At 41.9% G+C, this 20,007-nt stretch overlaps 1 protein-coding gene across 1 annotated transcript in view; it reads left to right on the plus strand.

The window, feature by feature from the left end:
* LOC138305002 (plexin-A4-like) overlaps positions 1 to 20,007 on the plus strand; it is an 83,614-nt gene that overhangs the window by 43,638 nt on the left and 19,969 nt on the right. Inside the window, exons 10-13 of the mRNA XM_069245418.1 lie at positions 2,159 to 2,266; positions 6,035 to 6,115; positions 17,592 to 17,667; positions 19,790 to 19,947. Coding sequence (XP_069101519.1) covers positions 2,159 to 2,266; positions 6,035 to 6,115; positions 17,592 to 17,667; positions 19,790 to 19,947 — 423 coding nt within the window. The remainder of the gene's footprint in view (positions 1 to 2,158; positions 2,267 to 6,034; positions 6,116 to 17,591; positions 17,668 to 19,789; positions 19,948 to 20,007) is intronic.

The raw sequence follows: 20,007 nt of genomic DNA on the forward strand, positions 1-20,007 counted from the left end.
TTGTCCTTAAATCTGTCTGTCGTCCATCTGTCAGTTGTCTTTCTGTTTGTTGTCAATCTGTCTGTTGTCCTTATGTCTGTCGTCAATCTGTCTGTTTTCCATCTGTCTGTTGTCAATTTGTCTGTTGTCCTTAAATCTGTCTGTTGTCCATCTGTCTGTTGTCCTTATGTCTGTTGTCCTTATGTCTGTTGTCCATCTGTCTGTTGTCCTTATGTCTGTTGTCCTTATGTCTGTTGTCCATCTGTCTGTTGTCCATCTGTCTGTGTCCATATGTCTGTTGTCCGTCTGTCTGTTGTCTGTCTGTCTGTTGTCTGTCTGTCTGTTGTCCATCGTTCTGTTGTCCATCTGTCTGTTGTCCGTCTGTCTGTTGTCTGTCTGTCTGTTGTCCATTTGTCTGTTGTCCTTATGTCTGTTGTCCATCTGTCTGTTGTCTGTCTGTCTGTTGTCCATCTATCTGTTGTCCATCAGTCTGTTGTCCATCTGAATGTTGTCAATCTGTGTGTTGTCCTTATGTCTGTTGTCCATCTGTCTGTTGTCCATCAGTCTGTTGTCCATCTGAATGTTGTCAATCTGTCTGTTGTCCTTTTGTCAGTTTTCCATCTGTTTGTTGTCCATCTGTCTGTTGTCCATCCGTTTGTCCTTCTGTTGTTTGTCTGTCTGTTGTTAGTCAACTTTTTTATCTAAAACTTAATCCATTGGCTTGGGACTAGACTGGGGACTAGTCTCTAGAATATTGAAAAAATCACTAAAGTTTGGCTTGATTATATTTGCCATTACTACATGTCGATTCTAGAGTTTCAAACTAGGGGGAGATAATCTAGTAAAGAACTTTGCTGAGAAAGTTTTATCCACAGTTAAAGGTCTGGTTGCTTGAGTCAAGTCTGGAATAGCCCCTAAAAAAAGTTGTTTTTGGTATTTGGGTCACAAAAAGTTTGGTGGTTAGCTGTCAGGGAGTCACTGTTGTTTGTTTAAAGACAAGACTTTGGTTACAGTGTCTATTAGTGTCTATATCCCTCCTGCTTTCTCAACACGGGCTTCCTGGGACCAGATACGGTGGAGTCGCTTAATTCAAGTTATGGATATAGGGATATGTGCATGCTCTCCCTTACAGAAAGCTTAAGTGTGCAGCAATATTGCTGCAGTATAGCAGCTATATTGCAGCACACTGATCTGTGTGCAGCAAGTTACTGCAGCAATTGAGCAGGTTAGTGCAGCTAGCCGCACCGTTCTGGCACTATTGCCGCACTAACATTTTGTTGCAGCTATATTGCCACAATATTGCGGCTTTTGTGCAAGAAACTTTTCTTTAAAAACCTGTGTGCAGCAATAGTGCTGCAAATTGTACTAGAAGCATCCTACACAGAAAACTTTAGGAAGGTTGCCGCAATATTGCAGCAATATTGCTGCTATATTGCCGCAGTATAACAAAGAATTATGGGTACTCCCATAATCCTTTGCTAAAGGTTAAAATCAGTTGACCTTCAATTCAAACATTGATTCAAGAGGCTGTGGTGTATAAAGGACAGAGGTAATGGAAACTTCTTCCATTATGATAAGTTACCAGTGGATGTAGTCTGATAGTGTCATTGGATTTGATAAGGTTTATTGGTGAAATTTAAGCAATATAATTGTTTTTATTGGTTTATAGTCATTTCATGTCACAAACAAACTCATTTGCATAAGTATGTATTGCAGCAATATTGCAGCAATATTGCCGCAATATTGCTGCAATATTGCTGCAATATTGCTGCAACTGTGTGCCAGAGGCCTTATATTTCTGTAAGGGCTATCATACATTGCTGTTTTTACTTTTGTTATAATAGCAAACACATCAGTTATACTGGATTTCGGTTGATTACTGGATGGAAACATGAGGCAATTCCCAGTCTGTAATCTATATCTGAAACAATATACCTCCAGGTTGTGGGTAGGGGTATCAGTTGGTCTCCTGGAAGACAGTTCTAGTTTAAAACACATAAAAGAACTTTAACCTGCCAGGTGAGCAATACAGATCATCTGGGCCTCTTGTTTATCAGGCAATGCATAAATGTGTGACGATGACATATATCACATAAACAATTGAAACGTACAGAGATATGACCTTAAAATATACAATACACAAAAAAATTAATCTATATACATGTTTGTTATTTTTTAGGATCGGGATAAACTATGTCCAAGACTTTTGGAGGAGCCAATCAAGCTGCCAGTAAATAGACAGACAAATGTTTTAATTCATGCCGAAAATCTACCAGCCACCAGTATGGTAACAACAGTAGCTTTTCTTAATCAAATTAAAATTGTAGGAGTTTGATGTTTCTATGAATGCAATGCAAAATGTTGAAAATTTCCCATGAAAGTGCCACAGTATACCTGTGCTCAGTTGGTGTATTATTACGAATCGACAGCATCCAAGTCCAGACTCGATCCTCCCCTGGTAATATTCATTGACTAAAATGAAAGTGATTATGTCAATAACTAATGCACCACAAAATGATGGACCAGGTACCTAATGGCTCATGCTTGTTCCTGAATAGATATAAACTTATTATAAACAAATAGTCTTTTTAAACTTCAGCTAGATTGAAAGGCTGTACAAAACACTGACGATAGATGCTTGATTCCATAAATACATCAATCAGTCTGAACACAAGTGGAAGATCAAATGTTGACCGTCCTCGCCAAAGTAAAAACTTTCACAAATTTATTTGGATCGGGAAATTTGTGAAAGTATGTTTACAGTATATAGGGACGGAGTTCTGACGTTTAATTAGATTTACAGGGTCTTATAATAATATAAAAAGATAAAACAGCAGAAAAATTCAGACTAAACTAAATAACGTTTCACTTTGTGCTTATAAGACAGAGTACAGATTTAACAATATTCAACAAAAATCAAGTTAGCATTATCTCATTTTGAGAGGGTATACAGTACAAAGATTTTTTTAGGTCACCTTAGACGAAGTCTCAAGTGACCTATTCTAATCGCCTTTTGTCCATCGTCGTGCGTCGTCCGTCGTGATCCGTCCATCCGTCGTGTGTTCGTAAACAATTTACATTTTCGACTTCTTCTCAAAATCTGCTGAAGCATTTTCAATGAAACTTTGCAGAAACCTTCTAAGGCATAAGGCCAATCAAAATTGTGGATGATATTATCCACATTAAAAGGGGTAAAATTGACTAAAATTTCATAAAACTTCTTCTCCACTCACAGATGTGGTAGACTCAAATACTCTTCATAGATAGATAGGTCTCAAGGCCTTCTACAAAAGTTGTGAAATATATAACCCTGGGGTCTCAGCTTTCCTCTTGGGGAGGGGGTTAAGTTTACTATAGTTTGTATAGTGAAAACACATTTTGGAGCATTATTTGGCCATTTATAATAGGAAATTAGTCAAATGTTGTCAGAATTATCCCTATGAGATGGCCATTAAATCCTATTAACAAATTTTGAATGACTGACCCGCTGGGACCTTAGGGGCGGGGCCAAAAGGGGTCAATAGGCTAAAACTATTCGATCTTTTTCTTAAATTCTGGAACTGGTAGAATCAAATACTCTTCATACGAGGGGTGTTCCAAAATTATTGATACTTCGGTGATTTCTCTTTGATAGAAGTAATTCTGATCATTTTACTTTGCCCTGACCCTTGAACTACTCCCCCTCTGCATTTATGCATCGTTTCAACCGATCGATCCACTTTTGGAAACAGTTTTCGTACTCTTGAATTGGTATACTCATAAGATACTGGTAAATGGCAGAGCCAAGGGCATTTCTTGATTTATATTTTGTTCCAGAAAGGTGAAATTTTAGTTTGGGGAACAAGAAAAGTCACAGGGGGCCAAGTCTGTTGAATATGCAGGGTGGGGGAGGACAGTGACCTTTTCTGCCTTCAAAAACTCCGTTACAATGCGCGCCTTGTGTGCTGGCGCATTATCATGTAAGAGCCTGAGGTACTTCAAACCTGTCTGTGGGCGGTGGCGTTTGTAGACTTTCTTAAGTTTTCGAAGTACTACTTCTCTATAATACTTCGCTGTGACAGTTTTGCCTTTTGGAACAGGGATTTGAATGATTGGACCCTTGTTATTAAAGAATATGACATACAAAACCTTCCTCATGGTGCGTATTCTTTAAGCAATGCTAGGGCGCCTGGCATTTTTGCTTGCCCAGATTCGATTAGAGCATTTTCTTTTGGGTTCGAAAAAATACACCCATGTTTCATCACCTGTGACCAAATTATCAAAAGCCTTTTTGCTGTATTTTGGGTATTTCTTCAATAAGGATTTGGCCTTGTCAACCTGAGGGACCTCTTTTGGTTGTCAGTTAGTAAATGGGTTATCCACCTGGCATTGATCTTGCCCAGCTTAAGATGTTTCTTTAAAATGCAATGAATACGTGCTAAAGACAAGCCTGTCATTTTAGCTAACTGCCGGACAGTGTACCTTGCATCTTTTTCAAGGATTTGCTGAATTAGTTCAATGTTATGCTTTGTTGTTGTTGTTGCAGGGCGACCTATGTGGGCAGCATCTTTAAGCTGCTGGTGTCCCGACTTAAATCGAGCAACCCACCTACAAATAGTCATATATGACATTTGACCCTTCCCATATATATCACATACCTCATGATGAATATCCACCGGCTTTAAGCCAAGGAGAGACCTACCTTTAATATAGGCCCTAATTTCAATTACGTTTTCAACTCTCTTGCCAACCATGTTTGTATAGAGTGTAACGAGTGCGCTACAAAACATTGTACACAGCACCAAGGTCAGTGTAATTGTGAGCGAGATATTTACCTATATCACGCTTCAGATATCACACTATCGCCACGAGGTAGTTTTAAGCCCATTTAGCACGATTTCCACGAGATATTGCGCAAGTAACATTAATTTCAGAACATCCCTCTTAGATGGAAAGGTCTTCAAGTCCTTTTACAAAAATTGTGAATTATATGACCCTGGGGTCTCGTGTTTCCCCCTGTAGCAAATACACATTTATGAACATTATTTGCTTTGTTTTCATAGGAAATAAGTCAAACTTGGTTAGAATTATTAGTCTGAGATAGTATTTTTAACATCATATCCATATTGGTCCTGGCCGACCCCCAGGGCCCAGAGGGGCGGGGCAAAAAAGGGTCAAATTAGCTAATTTTTCAAAAATCTTTCTTCTGAATTCACAGATTTGATGGAACCAAATACTCTTCATAGGTTGAAAGGTCTTAAGGCCCTTTACAAAACGTGTGAATTTCATGGTCCTTGGATCTCAGATTTTCCCCTGGGGAAGGAGTCAAATTTACCATAGTTTATATAGGAAAAACACATTTATGAACATTATTTGCTCAGTTTTATTGGGAAATGAGTCAAACTGGGTTAGAATTATTAGCCTGAAATAGCATAATACCGTATCCATATTGGTCCTGGCTGACCTCCAGGGACCAGAGAGTCGGGGTCAAAATTTCAAAAATCTTCTTCTGAATTCACAGGTTTGATGGAACTAAATAATCTTCTTAGATTAAAAAGTGAAATTTATAAAATCACTGACATTGACTGACTTCTAGTTTGGTTTTGTTGTTTAACATTAGCAAAACAAATTGGATTTTTAAGCATAAGGTTTGGTAACATAATACACTAACTATCAAAATAAAAAACAAAAAATAAAAATTCTAATACGAAGGTTCATCTTTAAAGTTTATTCTAATTCGTAAATCCTTTTTGTTTGAACCAACTTTGCAATGCTGTTTCTGTATCAGCACTCAGGTGACCGTCAAGGCCTCTTGGGCCTCTTGTATGAAAGTGAGCTGTAGAAATTGTAAGTACAATAAAATAAAGAGTTCTGTGTGATACTGCAGGAAATAACACAATGTCTTAAAGGCAAAAATGATATGTTATTCTAGTATGTAAAATAAATATGTAATTAGTAAATAATTATTGATTTGCTTTTCCATCAACTGTCCCTGAACTGTTAGATGTGACAGGTCCTATGTGCCTCTTACTGTGTTTTTCTGTAATGGCATTTTTTTTTACTTTTGATAATACAGTCAATGTACAGATGTTCAATCACTGATGTAAATGGTACTGTTGTCAACGTCACCAGCAAGAACATCACTTGTGAGATAAAGGTAAGTCAATACATTAATGTAACTATTGATCAGTCTCGATCATCTCAATTCTAAACATACACCTTGAGATTCTTTAAGGACTTAAAGGATTTATCCCTTATAGCTGTAAACCTGACTACTTCTCTCCCCTTTAATGCAGAGGCAATACATAATTAGATCATCCCATTTCCAATACAGGGATGTCGAGATTCCAAAACCACCTAGGTAAAGTACAATTTACCATTGATAATTAGTCACACCTTCCAGTGATTATGACGTTAATTTTTATGTGATTTTTGTGACATCATGGTAAGGTGAGACTTATATATAATCACATAAATATTGAGGTAAAAATTAAACATTTTTCAGTTTTATGAATTTCAAGGTTGCTGGAAACCAACTGATTTCCATATCGAATTGATTATTACATATTTCACAGAAGAAGGACTATTGCAAAGTTCTTCAAATCCCATGTAAGGTAAAATCGTAATAGTCTATATATCTATGTTGTGAAATTGAATTATCGTAAATAAGTCATTGAAGTGTTTGCCTCTTGCGGAAGCTAAAGGCTCTGGGGTCTGTCCCCTGGCCGATACACACAATAGGCTAAAAGTTAAAAGTGGTGGTTTCCCCTCCTACCTGGTACCCCCATAAAGGCAATGGGACGTTTGGTTTGCCTGTTAATGTCAGTATGTATAATGTGACCAGTGTAGAGGTCATTCTTTCCCTCTCTGATAGTTTAATTCCCCGGAGAAAGAATAGGTTAGATGATCCTCCCCCCTACTTATCTTTTTACTCCAGGAAAGGATTGCCTAACTGATTCTGACATACCTTACATTAGTATAGGAGATGGGAGGGTGACATCCCTAACATTACTATAGGAGATGGGAGGGTGACATCCCTATCATTAGTATAGGAGATGGGAGGGTGACATCCCTAACATTAGTATAGGAGATGGGAGGGTGACATCCCTAACATTAGTATAGGAGATGGGAGGGTGACATCCCTAACATTAGTATAGGAGATGAGAGGAGGGTGACATCCCTATCATTAGTATAGGAGATGGGAGGGTGACATCCCTAACATTAGTATAGGAGATGGGAGGGTGACATCCCTAACATTAGTATAGGAGATGGGAGGGTGACATCCCTAACATTAGTATAGGAGATGGGAGGGTGACATCCCTAACATTAGTATAGGAGATGGGAGGGTGACATCCCTAACATTAGTATAGGAGATGGGAGGGTGACATCCCTAACATTAGTATAGGAGATGGGAGGGTGACATCCCTAACATTAGTATAGGAGATGGGAGGGTGACATCCCTAACATTAGTATAAGAGATGAGAGGGTGACATCCCTAACATTAGTATAGGAGATGGGAGGGTGACATCCCTAACATTAGTATAAGAGATGAGAGGGTGACATCCCTAACATTAGTATAGGAGATGAGAGGAGGGTGACATCCCTATCATTAGTATAGGAGATGGGAGGGTGACATCCCTAACATTAGTATAGGAGATGGGAGGGTGACATCCCTAACATTAGTATAGGAGATGGGAGGTGACATCCCTAACATTAGTATAGGAGATGGGAGGGTGACATCCCTAACATTAGTATAGGAGATGGGAGGGTGACATCCCTAACATTAGTATAGGAGATGGGAGGGTGACATCCCTAACATTAGTATAGGAGATGGGAGGGTGACATCCCTAACATTAGTATAGGAGATGGGAGGGTGACATCCCTAACATTAGTATAGGAGATGAGAGGAGGGTGACATCCCTAACATAAGTATAGGAGATGGGAGGGTGACATCCCTAACATTAGTATAGGAGATGGGAGGGTGACATCCCTAACATTAGTATAGGACATGGGAGGGCAGGTGACATCCCTAACATTAGTATAGGAGATGGGAGGGTGACATCCCTAACATTAGTATAGGAGATGGGAGGGTGACATCCCTAACATTAGTATAGATAGGAGATGGGAGGGTGACATCCCTAACATTAGTATAGGAGATGGGAGGGTGACATCCCTAACATTAGTATAGGAGATGGGAGGGTGACATCCCTAACATTAGTATAGGAGATGGGAGGGTGACATCCCTAACATTAGTATAGGAGATGGGAGGGTGACATCCCTAACATTAGTATAGGAGATGGGAGGGGTGACATCCCTAACATTAGTATAGGAGATGGGAGGGTGACATCCCTAACATTAGTATAGGAGATGGGAGGGTGACATCCCTAACATTAGTATAGGAGATGGGAGGGTGACATCCCTAACATTAGTATAGAGAGATGGGAGGGTGACATCCCTATCATTAGTATATATAGTGAGATGGGAGGAGGGTGACATCCCTAACATTAGTATAGGAGATGGGAGGGTGACATCCCTAACATTAGTATAGGAGATGGGAGGGTGACATCCCTAACATTAGTATAGGAGATGGGAGGGTGACATCCCTAACATTAGTATAGGAGATGGGAGGGTGACATCCCTAACATTAGTATAGGAGATGGGAGGGTGACATCCCTAACATTAGTATAGGAGATGGGAGGGTGACATCCCTAACATTAGTATAGGAGATGGGAGGGTGACATCCCTAACATTAGTATAGGAGATGGGAGGGTGACATCCCTAACATTAGTATAGGAGATGGGAGGGTGACATCCCTAACATTAGTATAGGAGATGGGAGGGTGACATCCCTAACATTAGTATAGGAGATGGGAGGGTGACATCCCTAACATTAGTATAGGAGATGGGAGGGTGACATCCCTAACATTAGTATAGGAGATGGGAGGGTGACATCCCTAACATTAGTATAGGAGATGGGAGGGTGACATCCCTAACATTAGTATAGGAGATGGGAGGGTGTGACATCTCTAACATTAGTATAGGAGATGGGAGGGTGACATCCCTAACATTAGTATAGGAGATGGGAGGGTGACATCCCTAACATTAGTATAGGAGATGGGAGGGTGACATCCCTAACATTAGTATAGGAGAGGAGGGTGACATCCCTAACATTAGTATAGGAGATGGGAGGGTGACATCCCTAACATTAGTATAGAGAGATGGGAGGGTGACATCCCTAACATTAGTATAGGAGATGGGAGGGTGACATCCCTAACATTAGTATAGGAGATGGGAGGGTGACATCCCTAACATTAGTATAGGAGATGGGAGGGTGACATCCCTAACATTAGTATAGGAGATGGGAGGGTGACATCCCTAACATTAGTATAGAGAGATGGGAGGGTGACATCCCTAACATTAGTATAGAGATGGGAGGGTGACATCCCTAACATTAGTATAGGAGATGGGAGGGTGACATCCCTAACATTAGTATAGGAGATGGGAGGGTGACATCCCTAACATTAGTATAGGAGATGGGAGGGTGACATATCACTAACATTAGTATAGGAGATGGGAGGGTGACATCCCTAACATTAGTATAGGAGATGGGAGGGTGACATTCCTAACATTAGTATAGGAGATGGAAGGGTGACATCCCTAACATATAGTATAGGAGATGGGAGGGTGACATCCCTAACATTAGTATAGGAGATGGGAGGGTGACATCTCTAACATTAGTATAGGAGATGGGAGGGTGACATCCCTAACATTAGTATAGGAGATGGGAGGGTGACATCCCTAACATTAGTATAGGAGATGGGAGGGTGACATCCCTAACATTAGTATAGGAGATGGGAGGGTGACATCCCTAACATTAGTATAGGAGATGGGAGGGTGACATCCCTCATTAGTATAGGATATGGGAGGTTGACATCTCTAACATTAGTATAGGAGATGTGAGGGTGACATCCCTAACATTAGTATAGGAGATGGGAGGGTGACATCCCTAACATTAGTATAAGAGATGGGAGGGTGACATCCCTAACATTAGTATAGGAGATGGGAGGGTGACATCCCTAACATTAGTATAGGAGATGGGAGGGTGACATCCCTAACATTAGTATAGGAGATGGGAGGGTGACATCCCTAACATTAGTATAGGAGATGGGAGGGTGACATCCCTAACATTAGTATAGGAGATGGGAGGGTGACATCCCTAACATTAGTATAGGAGATGGGAGGGTGACATCCCTAACATTAGTATAGGAGATGGGAGGGTGACATCCCTAACATTAGTATAGGAGATGGGAGGGTGACATCCCTAACATTAGTATAGGAGATGGGAGGGTGACATCCCTAACATTAGTATAGGAGATGGGAGGGTGACATCCCTAACATTAGTAGTATAGGAGATGGGAGGGTGACATCCCTAACATTAGTATAGGAGATGGGAGGGTGACATCCCTAACATTAGTATAGGAGATGGGAGGGTGACATCCCTAACATTTAGTATAGGGAGATGGGAGGGTGACATCCCTACTAACATTAGTATAGGAGATGGGAGGGTGACATCCCTAACATTAGTATAGGAGATGGGAGGGTGACATCCCTAACATTAGTATAGGAGATGGGAGGGTGACATCCCTAACATTAGTATAGGAGATGGGAGGGTGACATCCCTAACATTAGTATAGGAGATGGGAGGGTGACATCCCTAACATTAGTATAGGAGATGGGAGGGTGACATCCCTAACATTAGTATAGGAGATTGGAGGGTGACATCCCTAACATTAGTATAGGAGATGGGAGGGTGACATCCCTAACATTAGTATAGGAGATGGGAGGGTGACATCCCTAACATTAGTATAGGAGATGGGAGGGTGACATCCCTAACATTAGTATAGGAGATGGGAGGGTGACATCCCTAACATTAGTATAGGAGATGGGAGGGTGACATCCCTAACATTAGTATAGGAGATGGGAGGGTGACATCCCTAACATTAGTATAGGAGATGGGAGGGTGACATCCCTAACATTAGTATAGGAGATGGGAGGGTGACATCCCTAACATTAGTATAGGAGATGGGAGGGTGACATCCCTAACATTAGTATAGGAGATGGGAGGGTGACATCCCTAACATTAGTATAGGAGATGGGAGGGTGACATCCCTAACATTAGTATAGGAGATGGGAGGGTGACATCCCTAACATTAGTATAGGAGATGGGAGGGTGACATCCCTAACATTAGTATAGGAGATGGGAGGGTGACATCCCTAACATTAGTATAGGAGATGGGAGGGTGACATCCCTAACATTAGTATAGGAGATGGGAGGGTGACATCCCTAACATTAGTATAGGAGATGGGAGGGTGACATCCCTAACATTAGTATAGGAGATTGGGGGTGACATCCCTAACATTAGTATAGGAGATGGGAGGGTGACATCCCTAACATTAGTATAGGAGATGGGAGGGTGACATCCCTAACATTAGTATAGGAGATGGGAGGGTGACATCCCTAACATTAGTATAGAGAGATGGGAGGGTGACATCCCTAACATTAGTATAGGAGATGGGAGGGTGACATCCCTAACATTAGTATAGGAGATGGGAGGGTGACATCCCTAACATTAGTATAGGAGATGGGAGGGTGACATCCCTAACATTAGTATAGGAGATGGGAGGGTGACATCCCTAACATTAGTATAGGAGATGGGAGGGTGACATCCCTAACATTAGTATAGGAGATGGGAGGGTGACATCCCTAACATTAGTATAGGAGATGGGAGGGTGACATCCCTAACATTAGTATAGGAGATGGGAGGGTGACATCCCTAACATTAGTATAGGAGATGGGAGGGTGACATCCCTAACATTAGTATAGGAGATGGGAGGGTGACATCCCTAACATTAGTATAGGAGATGGGAGGGTGACATCCCTAACATTAGTATAGGAGATGGGAGGGTGACATCCCTAACATTAGTATAGGAGATGGGAGGGTGACATCCCTAACATTAGTATAGGAGATGGGAGGGTGACATCCCTAACATTAGTATAGGAGATGGGAGGGTGACATCCCTAACATTAGTATAGGAGATGGGAGGGTGACATCCCTAACATTAGTATAAGAGATGGGAGGGTGACATCCCTAACATTAGTATAGGAGATGGGAGGGTGACATCCCTAACATTAGTATAGGAGATGGGAGGGTGACATCCCTAACATTAGTATAGGAGATGGGAGGGTGACATCCCTAACATTAGTATAGGAGATGGGAGGGTGACATCCCTAACATTAGTATAGGAGATGGGAGGAGGGTGACATCCCTAACATTAGTATAGGAGATGGGAGGGTGACATCCCTAACATTAGTATAGGAGATGGGAGGGTGACATCCCTAACATTAGTATAGGAGATGGGAGGGTGACATCCCTAACATTAGTATAGGAGATGGGAGGGTGACATCCCTAACATTAGTATAGGAGATGGGAGGGTGACATCCCTAACATTAGTATAGGAGATGGGATGGTGACATCCCTAACATTAGTATAGGAGATGGGAGGGTGACATCCCTAACATTAGTATAGGAGATGGGAGGGTGACATCCCTAACATTAGTATAGGAGATGGGAGGGTGACATCCCTAACATTAGTATAGGAGATGGGAGGGTGACATCCCTATCATTAGTATAGGAGATGGGAGGGTGACATCCCTAACATTAGTATAGGAGATATGAGGGTGACATCCCTAACATTAGTATAGGAGATGGGAGGGTGACATCCCTAACATTAGTATAGGAGATGGGAGGGTGACATCCCTAACATTAGTATAGGAGATGGGAGGGTGACATCCCTAACATTAGTATAGGAGATGGGAGGGTGACATCCCTAACATTAGTATAGGAGATGGGAGGGTGACATCCCTAACATTAGTATAGGAGATGGGAGGGTGACATCCCTAACATTAGTATAGGAGATGGGAGGGCAGGTGACATCCCTAACATTAGTATAGGAGATGGGAGGGTGACATTCCTAACATTAGTATAGGAGATGGGAGGGTGACATTCCTAACATTAGTATAGGAGATGGGAGGGTGACATCCCTAACATTAGTATAGGAGATGGGAGGGTGACATCCCTAACATTAGTATAGGAGATGGGAGGGTGACATCCCTAACATTAGTATAGGAGATGGGAGGGTGACATCCCTAACATTAGTATAGGAGATGGGAGGGTGACATCCCTAACATTAGTATAGGAGATGGGAGGGTGACATCCCTAACATTAGTATAGGAGATGGGAGGGTGACATCCCTAACATTAGTATAGGAGATGGGAGGGTGACATCCCTAACATTAGTATAGGAGATGGGAGGGTGACATCCCTAACATTTAGTATAGGAGATGGGAGGGTGACATCCCTAACATTAGTATAGGAGATGGGAGGGTGACATCCCTAACATTAGTATAGGAGATGGGAGGGTGACATCCCTAACATTAGTATAGGAGATGGGAGGGTGACATCCCTAACATTAGTATAGGAGATGGGAGGGTGACATCCCTAACATTAGTATAGGAGATGGGAGGGTGACATCCCTAACATTAGTATAGGAGATGGGAGGGTGACATCCCTAACATTAGTATAGGAGATGGGAGGGTGACATCCCTAACATTAGTATAGGAGATGGGAGGGTGACATCCCTAACATTAGTATAGGAGATGGGAGGGTGACATCCCTAACATTAGTATAGGAGATGGGAGGGTGACATCCCTAACATTAGTATAGGAGATGGGAGGGTGACATCCCTAACATTAGTATAGGAGATGGGAGGGTGACATCTCTAACATTAGTATCAGAGATGGGAGGGTGACATCCCTAACATTAGTATAGGAGATGGGAGGGTGACATCCCTAACATTAGTATAGGAGATGGGAGGGTGACATCCCTAACATTAGTATAGGAGATGGGAGGGTGACATCCCTAACATTAGTATAGGAGATGGGAGGGTGACATCCCTAACATTAGTATAGGAGATGAGAGGGTGACATCCCTAACATTAGTATAGGAGATGGGAGGGTGACATCCCTAACATTAGTATAGGAGATGGGAGGGTGACATCCCTAACATTAGTATAGGAGATGGGAGGGTGACATCCCTAACATTAGTATAGGAGATGGGAGGGTGACATTCCTAACATTAGTATAGGAGATGGGAGGGTGACATCCCTAACATTAGTATAGGAGATGGGAGGGTGACATCCCTACTAACATTAGTATAGGAGATGGGAGGGTGACATCCCTAACATTAGTATAGGAGATGGGAGGGTGACATCCCTAACATTAGTATAGGAGATGGGAGGGTGACATCCCTAACATTAGTATAGGAGATGGGAGGGTGACATCCCTAACATTAGTATAGGAGATGGGAGGGTGACATCCCTAACATTAGTATAGGAGATGGGAGGGTGACATCCCTAACATTAGTATAGGAGATGGGAGGGTGACATCCCTAACATTAGTATAGGAGATGGGAGGGTGACATCCCTAACATTAGTATAGGAGATGGGAGGGTGACATCCCTAACATTAGTATAGGAGATGGAGGGGGTGGAGGGTGACATCCCTAACATTAGTATAGGAGATGGGAGGGTGACATCCCTAACATTAGTATAGGAGATGGGAGGGTGACATCCCTAACATTAGTATAGGAGATGGGAGGGTGACATCCCTAACATTAGTATAGGAGATGGGAGGGTGACATCCCTAACATTAGTATAGGAGATGGGAGGTGACATCCCTAACATTAGTATAGGAGATGGGAGGGTGACATCCCTAACATTAGTATAGGAGATGGGAGGGTGACATCCCTAACATTAGTATAGGAGATGGGAGGGTGACATCCCTAACATTAGTATAGGAGATGGGAGGGTGACATCCCTAACATTAGTATAGGAGATGGGAGGGTGACATCCCTAACATTAGTATAGGAGATGGGAGGGTGACATCCCTAACATTAGTATAGGAGATGGGAGGGTGACATCCCTAACATTAGTATAGGAGATGGGAGGGTGACATCCCTAACATTAGTATAGGAGATGGGAGGGTGACATCCCTAACATTAGTATAGGAGATGGGAGGGTGACATCCCTAACATTAGTATAGGAGATGGGAGGGTGACATCCCTAACATTAGTATAGGAGATGGGAGGGTGACATCCCTAACATTAGTATAGGAGATGGGAGGGTGACATCCCTAACATTAGTATAGGAGATGGGAGGGTGACATCCCTAACATTAGTATAGGAGATGGGAGGGTGACATCCCTAACATTAGTATAGGAGATGGGAGGGTGACATCCCTACTAACATTAGTATAGGAGATGGGAGGGTGACATCCCTAACATTAGTATAGGAGATGGGAGGGTGACATCCCTAACATTAGTATAGGAGATGGGAGGGTGACATCCCTAACATTAGTATAGGAGATGGGAGGGTGACATCCCTAACATTAGTATAGGAGATGGGAGGGTGACATCCCTAACATTAGTATAGGAGATGGGAGGGTGACATCCCTAACATTAGTATAGGAGATGGGAGGGTGACATCCCTAACATTAGTATAGGAGATGGGAGGGTGACATCCCTAACATTAGTATAGGAGATGGGAGGGTGACATCCCTAACATTAGTATAGGAGATGGGAGGGTGACATCCCTAACATTAGTATAGGAGATGGGAGGGTGACATCCCTAACATTAGTATAGGAGATGGGAGGGTGACATCCCTAACATTAGTATAGGAGATGGGAGGGTGACATCCCTAACATTAGTATAGGAGATGGGAGGGTGACATCCCTAACATTAGTATAGGAGATGGGAGGGTGACATCCCTAACATTAGTATAGGAGATGGGAGGGTGACATCCCTAACATTAGTATAGGAGATGGGAGGGTGACATCCCTAACATTAGTATAGGAGATGGGAGGGTGACATCCCTAACATTAGTATAGGAGATGGGAGGGTGACATCCCTAACATTAGTATAGGAGATGGGAGGGTGACATCCCTAACATTAGTATAGGAGATGGGAGGGTGACATCCCTAACATTAGTATAGGAGATGGGAGGGTGACATCCCTAACATTAGTATAGGAGATGGGAGGGTGACATCCCTAACATTAGTATAGGAGATGGGAGGGTGACATCCCTAACATTAGTATAGGAGATGGGAGGGTGACATCCCTAACATTAGTATAGGAGATGGGAGGGTGACATCCCTAACATTAGTATAGGAGATGGGAGGGTGACATCTCTAACATTAGTATCAGAGATGGGAGGGTGACATCCCTAACATTAGTATAGGAGATGGGAGGGTGACATCCCTAACATTAGTATAGGAGATGGGAGGGTGACATCCCTAACATTAGTATAGGAGATGGGAGGGTGACATCCCTAACATTAGTATAGGAGATGGGAGGGTGACATCCCTAACATTAGTATAGGAGATGGGAGGGTGACATCCCTAACATTAGTATAGGAGATGGGAGGGTGACATCCCTAACATTAGTATAGGAGATGGGAGGGTGACATCCCTACTAACATTAGTATAGGAGATGGGAGGGTGACATCCCTAACATTAGTATAGGAGATGGGAGGGTGACATCCCTAACATTAGTATAGGAGATGGGAGGGTGACATCCCTAACATTAGTATAGGAGATGGGAGGGTGACATCCCTAACATTAGTATAGGAGATGGGAGATGGACATCCCTAACATTAGTATAGGAGATGGAAGGGTGACATCCCTAACATTAGTATAGGAGATGGGAGGGTGACATCCCTAACATTAGTATAGGAGATGGGAGGGTGACATCCCTAACATTAGTATAGGAGATGGGAGGGTGGCATCCCTAACACTAGTATAGGAGATGGGAGGGTGACATCCCTAACATTAGTATAGGAGATGGGAGGGTGACATCCCTAACATTAGTATAGGAGATGGGAGGGTGGCATCCCTAACACTAGTATAGGAGATGGGAGGGGGACATCCCTATCATTAGTATAGGAGATGGGATGGTGACATCCCTAACATTAGTATAGGAGATGGGAGGGTGACATCCCTAACATTAGTATAGGAGATGGGAGGGTGACATCCCTAACATTAGTATAGGAGATGGGAGGGTGACATCCCTAACATTAGTATAGGAGAGGGTAGCGTGACATCCCTAACATTAGTATAGGAGATGGGAGGGTGACATCTCTCACATTAATATAGGAGATGGGAGGGTGACATCTCTAACATTAGTATAGGAGATGGGAGGGTGACATCCCTAACATTAGTATAGGAGATGGGAGGGTGACATCCCTAACATTAGTATAGGAGATGGGAGGGTGACATCCCTAACATTAGTATAGGAGATGGGAGGGTGACATCCCTATCATTAGTATAGGAGATTGGAGGATGACTTCCCTAATTTAATGAAACATGCTATATGATTAAAATTAAGGGACATGACCTTGGAAGTACCTTGATAGTAAAACCAAAGAAAAACATGAGGTACCCGCTCCCCCTACAGTTTATAGCTTATGATTAGTGAACATTAAATGATCCAGAGCTGGTTCCACATTGTTTATTGTTTATTACAGATAGACAAGGATGGACCAGTAAAAATTTACTACCATGGTGCAGAAATTGATAATCCTTCTAATGTGAGCGCGAAAGGTAAGAGCAGAAATTGATAATCCTTCTAATGTCAGTGTGAAAGGTAAGAGCAGAAATTGATAATCCTTCTAATGTCAGCGCGAAAGGTAAGAGCAGAAATTGATAACCCTTCTAATGTCAGCGCGAAAGGTAAGAGCAGAAATTGATAACCCTTCTAATGTCAGCGCGAAAGGTAAGAGCAGAAATTGATAATGCTTCTAATGTCAGCGTGAAAGGTAAGAGCAGAAATTGATAATCCTTCTAATGTCAGCGCGAAAGGTAAGAGCAGAAATTGATAACCCTTCTAATGTGAGCGCGAAAGGTAAGAGCAGAAATTGATAACCCTTCTAATGTCAGGGCGAAAGGTAAGAGCAGAAATTGATAACCCTTCTAATGTGAGCGCAAAAGGTAAGAGCAGAAATTGATAACCCTTCTAATGTCAGGGCGAAAGGTAAGAGCAGAAATTGATAACCCTTCTAATGTGAGCGCGAAAGGTAAGAGCAGAAATTGATAACCCTTCTAATGTCAGCGTGAAAGGTAAGAGCAGAAATTGATAACCCTTCTAATGTCAGCGCGAAAGGTAAGAGCAGAAATTGATAACCCTTCTAATGTCAGCGCGAAAGGTAAGAGCAGAAATTGATAACCCTTCTAATGTCAGCGCGAAAGGTAAGAGCAGAAATTGATAACCCTTCTAATGTCAGCGCGAAAGGTAAGAGCAGAAATTGATAACCCTTCTAATGTCAGCGCGAAAGGTAAGAGCAGAAATTGATAACCCTTCTAATGTCAGCGCGAAAGGTAAGAGCAGAAATTGATAACCCTTCTAATGTCAGCGCGAAAGGTAAGAGCAGCTCTGTAAAATATGTATGTCCCAAATGATTTATAGTAATGAATAATCCAATCTAATCCAAATTAGACTTATTAATCTCCACTATATATCTAAAAGAGCAAGTCCAACACGGTAGTTCCTTCAAGTAAGCTGATATTTTAATCAGATAGGTGTTGACAATGTTTCGACTCGAAGGGAACTGTCCTCCCTTCCCTGGATTATAAGTGAGGCCTCTGTATTCTTTTGGATCCACGGCCGGTTCCATCAAGAATTTCTACATTTTCCATAACCCAGGACGTTGTGCCTCCACCCCCTGTATAGTGATAATCTCCACTATATATGTTGATGTATGATGCTGTACGATGCTGTACAATGTTGTACAATGTGCGATGCGCTCCAATACAAGTTTTATTGTGAGGCCCTGACCAGAAGTTGATTGAAGTATTAAAACGACTGTTCTAAGATTCACATAGAGTTCTTAATTAATTGCCAGTTTACCATTGTGAGGCCCTGACCAGAGTTGAAGCATAAATGACCGTTAAGATTCATAGGAGTTTCTTAATCTATCGCTAGTGAACATTGTGAGAGCCAGCCTGTCCATGAGTTGAATCTTGAATGACCATGTTGTAAATTCCAAAGATTCATAGGAATATTTCTTAATCTGTCGCCGGTGAACATTGTGACTCCCTGCCAGGAGTTGAATCTTGAATGATCCTTGTAAATTGCAAAGATTCATAGGAGTTGCTTAATCTATTACCAGTGAAAAATTGTGAAGCCCTGTCAATAAGTTTAATCTTGAATGACCATGTTGTAAATTCCAAAGATTCATAGGAATATTTCTTAATCTATCGCCGGTGAACATTGTGACTCCCTGGCAGGAGTTGAATCTTGAATGATCGTTGTAAATTCCAAAGATTCATAGGAGAGGAGATTTCTAATAACTATCGCCTGTGAACATTGTGATGCCCTGCCAGGAGATGAATCTTGAATGATCTTTATAAATTCCAAAGATTCTTTGGAATTTCTTAATCTATTGCCAGTGAAAAATTGTGAAGCCCTGTCAATGAGTTGAATCTTGAATGACCATGTTGTAATTTCCAAAGATTTATAGGAATTTTTTAATCTATTGCCAGTGAATATTGTTAGGCCCTGCCAGGAGTTGAATCTTGAATGATCGTTATAAAGTCTTAAGATTCTGATTAGGAATTTCTTTATCTATCACCAGTGAAAAATTGTGAGACCCTGTCAGGAGTTGAATCTTGAATGACCACTTTGTAAATTCCAAAGATTTATAGGCATTTCTTAATCTATCGCCAGTGTACAATTGTGAGGCCCTGACCAGGAGTTGCAGTTCTTGCCAGTACCTGTTCAAAGAAGATTACTACTGTAGCTGGAACTTCAGTACTAATAGATGTCAGTACAGCACCAACAGAAATGGCAATACGAGCCAGTGTCCCCCTCCACAGGTCACCCAGGTAAGACTGGATCATGTATAATTTTCTCAACATGTTAAGCATCTGAAAAACTCTTGTCAA

Source organism: Argopecten irradians, chromosome 12 (genome assembly GCF_041381155.1).
Source record: "Argopecten irradians isolate NY chromosome 12, Ai_NY, whole genome shotgun sequence".
In the NCBI taxonomy this organism is placed as follows: domain Eukaryota; kingdom Metazoa; phylum Mollusca; class Bivalvia; order Pectinida; family Pectinidae; genus Argopecten; species Argopecten irradians.